This window comes from Nannospalax galili, unplaced genomic scaffold, assembly GCF_000622305.1.
Source record: "Nannospalax galili isolate Female #2095 unplaced genomic scaffold, S.galili_v1.0 scaffold935, whole genome shotgun sequence".
Lineage (NCBI taxonomy): Eukaryota > Metazoa > Chordata > Mammalia > Rodentia > Spalacidae > Nannospalax > Nannospalax galili.
The window spans coordinates 37,190-40,276 of NW_008336260.1; the positions used below are offsets into that span (position 1 = coordinate 37,190).

General features: G+C 38.5%; 1 protein-coding gene across 1 annotated transcript in view; it reads right to left on the reverse strand.

The window, feature by feature from the left end:
* LOC103732404 (anaphase-promoting complex subunit 1-like) overlaps nucleotides 1-3,087 on the reverse strand; it is a 27,411-nt gene that overhangs the window by 23,223 nt on the left and 1,101 nt on the right. Inside the window, exons 3-5 of the mRNA XM_029562468.1 lie at nucleotides 2,251-2,328; nucleotides 1,840-1,907; nucleotides 599-737 (exon numbers count right to left, since the gene is read on the reverse strand). Of these exons, the coding sequence (XP_029418328.1) occupies nucleotides 599-737; nucleotides 1,840-1,907; nucleotides 2,251-2,328 (285 nt within the window). The remainder of the gene's footprint in view (nucleotides 1-598; nucleotides 738-1,839; nucleotides 1,908-2,250; nucleotides 2,329-3,087) is intronic.

Below are 3,087 nucleotides of genomic sequence, written 5' to 3' on the forward strand. Positions count from 1 at the left end.
ATATATTTTGGTCTTTTCGAGATAGGGTCTCCCTGTAGCCCCAGCTGTCTTGGGTCCTGTAGACCAGGCTGGACTTGAACTGACAGAGATCTGCCTGCCTCTGCTTCCCAAGTGCTGGGACTACAGGCATGCGCCACCATGCCCGGCTAGCTAATAAGTAAAATTATTAACCCAAATATTATTTAAGTGTTAATACATATTAGAGATATAGTCACTAAACTCAAGTCTTATATAGAATACCAGCAGCCTGTCCCTATTTTATTATCACTGTCACTTTACAAAGTAACGGACACTATGGTCAATTACGGTTTACAATCTGCAGCAACAGAAGAGAAAGAAAGATGGGGGGATGTGGACAGTTTTCCTTCCACCCTTCCGGTTTTATCAACCAACTACATATTAGAGATATAGTCACTAAACTCAAGTCTTATATAGAATACCAGCAGCCTGTCCCTATTTTATTATCACTGTCACTTTACAAAGTAACGGACACTATGGTCAATTACGGTTTACAATCTGCAGCAACAGAAGAGAAAGAAAGATGGGGGGATGTGGACAGTTTTCCTTCCACCCTTCCGGTTTTATCAACCAACACTACCTTAAAAGCCCGGGCTTCAGAGTTTCTGTTAGCAACAGTCTGCGCCAACAAACTTTGCCACCCCATTGGATCTTCTTTGTAGGAGAGCTGGCCTGCTCTGAGCTTTACATATAAAACTCCATCCTTGGAAAGAATGGACCTGAAAGGAAAAAGGATAAATTTTATAGGAGGCATTATTGGTAGTTCTTGGCTAGAAATAGCATTTTTCAATGCCACATTTTTAGGAGATGAAGTCTTTGTCATTCTCTGATACAATTATTTACTGTGTACAAATCAATCAGTCCATGTAAGCAAGGACCTTCACTTTGCTTTGATATCTAGAATCATGGGACTTGTTAAATGAGTAAGCATTCTACCTGCTCAAAGGTAGTATTTTATGTCGCACTCCTTGGTGTTCCCCATCTCCTCTGGCAATACACCAGTGACACTGAAAGTACTAATGATCTATTAACTGGTTTTCAGCAGGAAGAAAATTCAAAGACAGCACAAACAGAAATCAGCTATTGGAGAATAGGAAGATGCCAATCACAGTTAAACTATAAAACTTTTTTACATTCCCATTAAAACTTTCAAGAAATTTAAACACTTAATTTATACACTACCTAAGGTATAAAAGTATTAACATCCTAAATTACTTATATATAATGACTTCTACCTGAAAGCACTCTTCCATAATCTTATATTAATCATAAATAATAAATAAATAAAATAAAACTTATATTGGTGTACCAAAAGAAAATGCCATTACCGTCTAAAGCTAACTCAGTTCAAGCTTCTTAATGAATAAATGTAAATATTTACAGCTTGATTTTCAAAATAAATTTTCTTACATTATGGGGCTGGAGATGGTTCAGGGGTTAAAAGAGCACATTGCTGCTCTTGCGGAGGCCCCAGCACCCACAGTGGGCTGTTCAAATTACAGGGGGTACCCTGTAATCCCAACTCCAAGGGACCCAATCCCTCTGGTTTCCATGGGTATCTACACATACCCACAGACAGGCAGGTGTGCACATGTGTACACACACACACACACACAAACACACACACACATCATTAGAAACAAAATGATAATCTTTTCAGAAAAAAGTTTACACTCTAATACAAATCCTTTTTCAAAGACAAAAATCACATTATTCAATCCACCCTGTATGAAATCCTGTATGAAATCAAAGAATTTATGCTTCCTTGTGTACTTGAATTCACTGCTTGAAAGATACAACTGAGAAACTCAACATACTTACTTCAAGTGCTGCACTCCCTTGCTTAAATCTATGAGCAGCTCCCAGTATCTTGGACCTTTAACTTTAATCTGCAGCAATAAATGTAAACACAGTCAATCCAGAGCTCAAAATGCTAACCTGACAAAAAGAAACCCATGCTTCTTAGAGGAAACAGTAATTGGCTGGAAAGAGACATCTAGAGGTTAAACAAGATCCATTTCCTGGTCAAAAGGAGTGTGAATCATGTCCTGAAAGGACACAGACTAATAGTAAAACCTCTATAAGACAAGACCTTCTTGAATTTTCATAGCTATTCTCCCTGCTGCTTTGCTATGTTCTAAAAAACAGAAAAGGAGAGACTTTTATGCAAGCACCTTTAACGCTATGCTATGCTGATTCAATTTACTCCTTGGATGGACCTCCCTAACTTACCTGCTTTAAAAGGTGAAGCTCTGGAAGAAGAGCTGGAGCCATCAATTCTTCTTTGGTTTGTTCATACCACTGAGTGCTCTTTACAAATGTAAATGACAGCCAGAGTTTATTAGGTGGTTACTGGGACTTTCAAAGAAGAAATAACTCTACTCCACACCTCCCAGTTCCTCACAGTCTATACACAGACTATTAAATGGCAAAAATCCTCTCTGATAGTCTTCATGATCTGCAATGCTAGAGACTGAACCAGAGCTTTGTGCATGCTAGACAAGTGCTCTATCACTAAGCTACATCTCTGGCCCTAATAATCATGTCTAAATCATCTCCAACAACTTGGAGGCTTTGCCTTTCATCAGCCAGCAGTGCTGAAAAGCTGCACATCTACTGCATGCATTTACATACATTGTCTTCTCTACTGAGAACAAGCTCGTTCTGCTGAAAATCACAACGCAGCTTCCACTGTGATAGTTACCCCTAACCCTTCAGCTGGACAAGGGTACTTTCCTTGAGCTTCTGCACTCTACACATCCCTCTAATCACTACACTATCTTAACTGCACCCATGACTGGCTCCTCAAGAAGCCACCAGTTCCTCAAGGAATATGGGGGGATATGACACTGTCAACTAACTTTCATACCCCAAAGTCAAGTACAGTTTTGATAAATAGGAAGTATTTAATAATTTGCTAAAGGCTACATAACTCGTAATCTATTTATGCATACAAACAAAAAAGACTATTCAAATTTACAATTTAGGAATTTCAAATGCTCAGCAAAACCAAATCTAAAAATCAAGCTAACTCAACTCACTTTTTAGAATGCTACAATTAATTACATA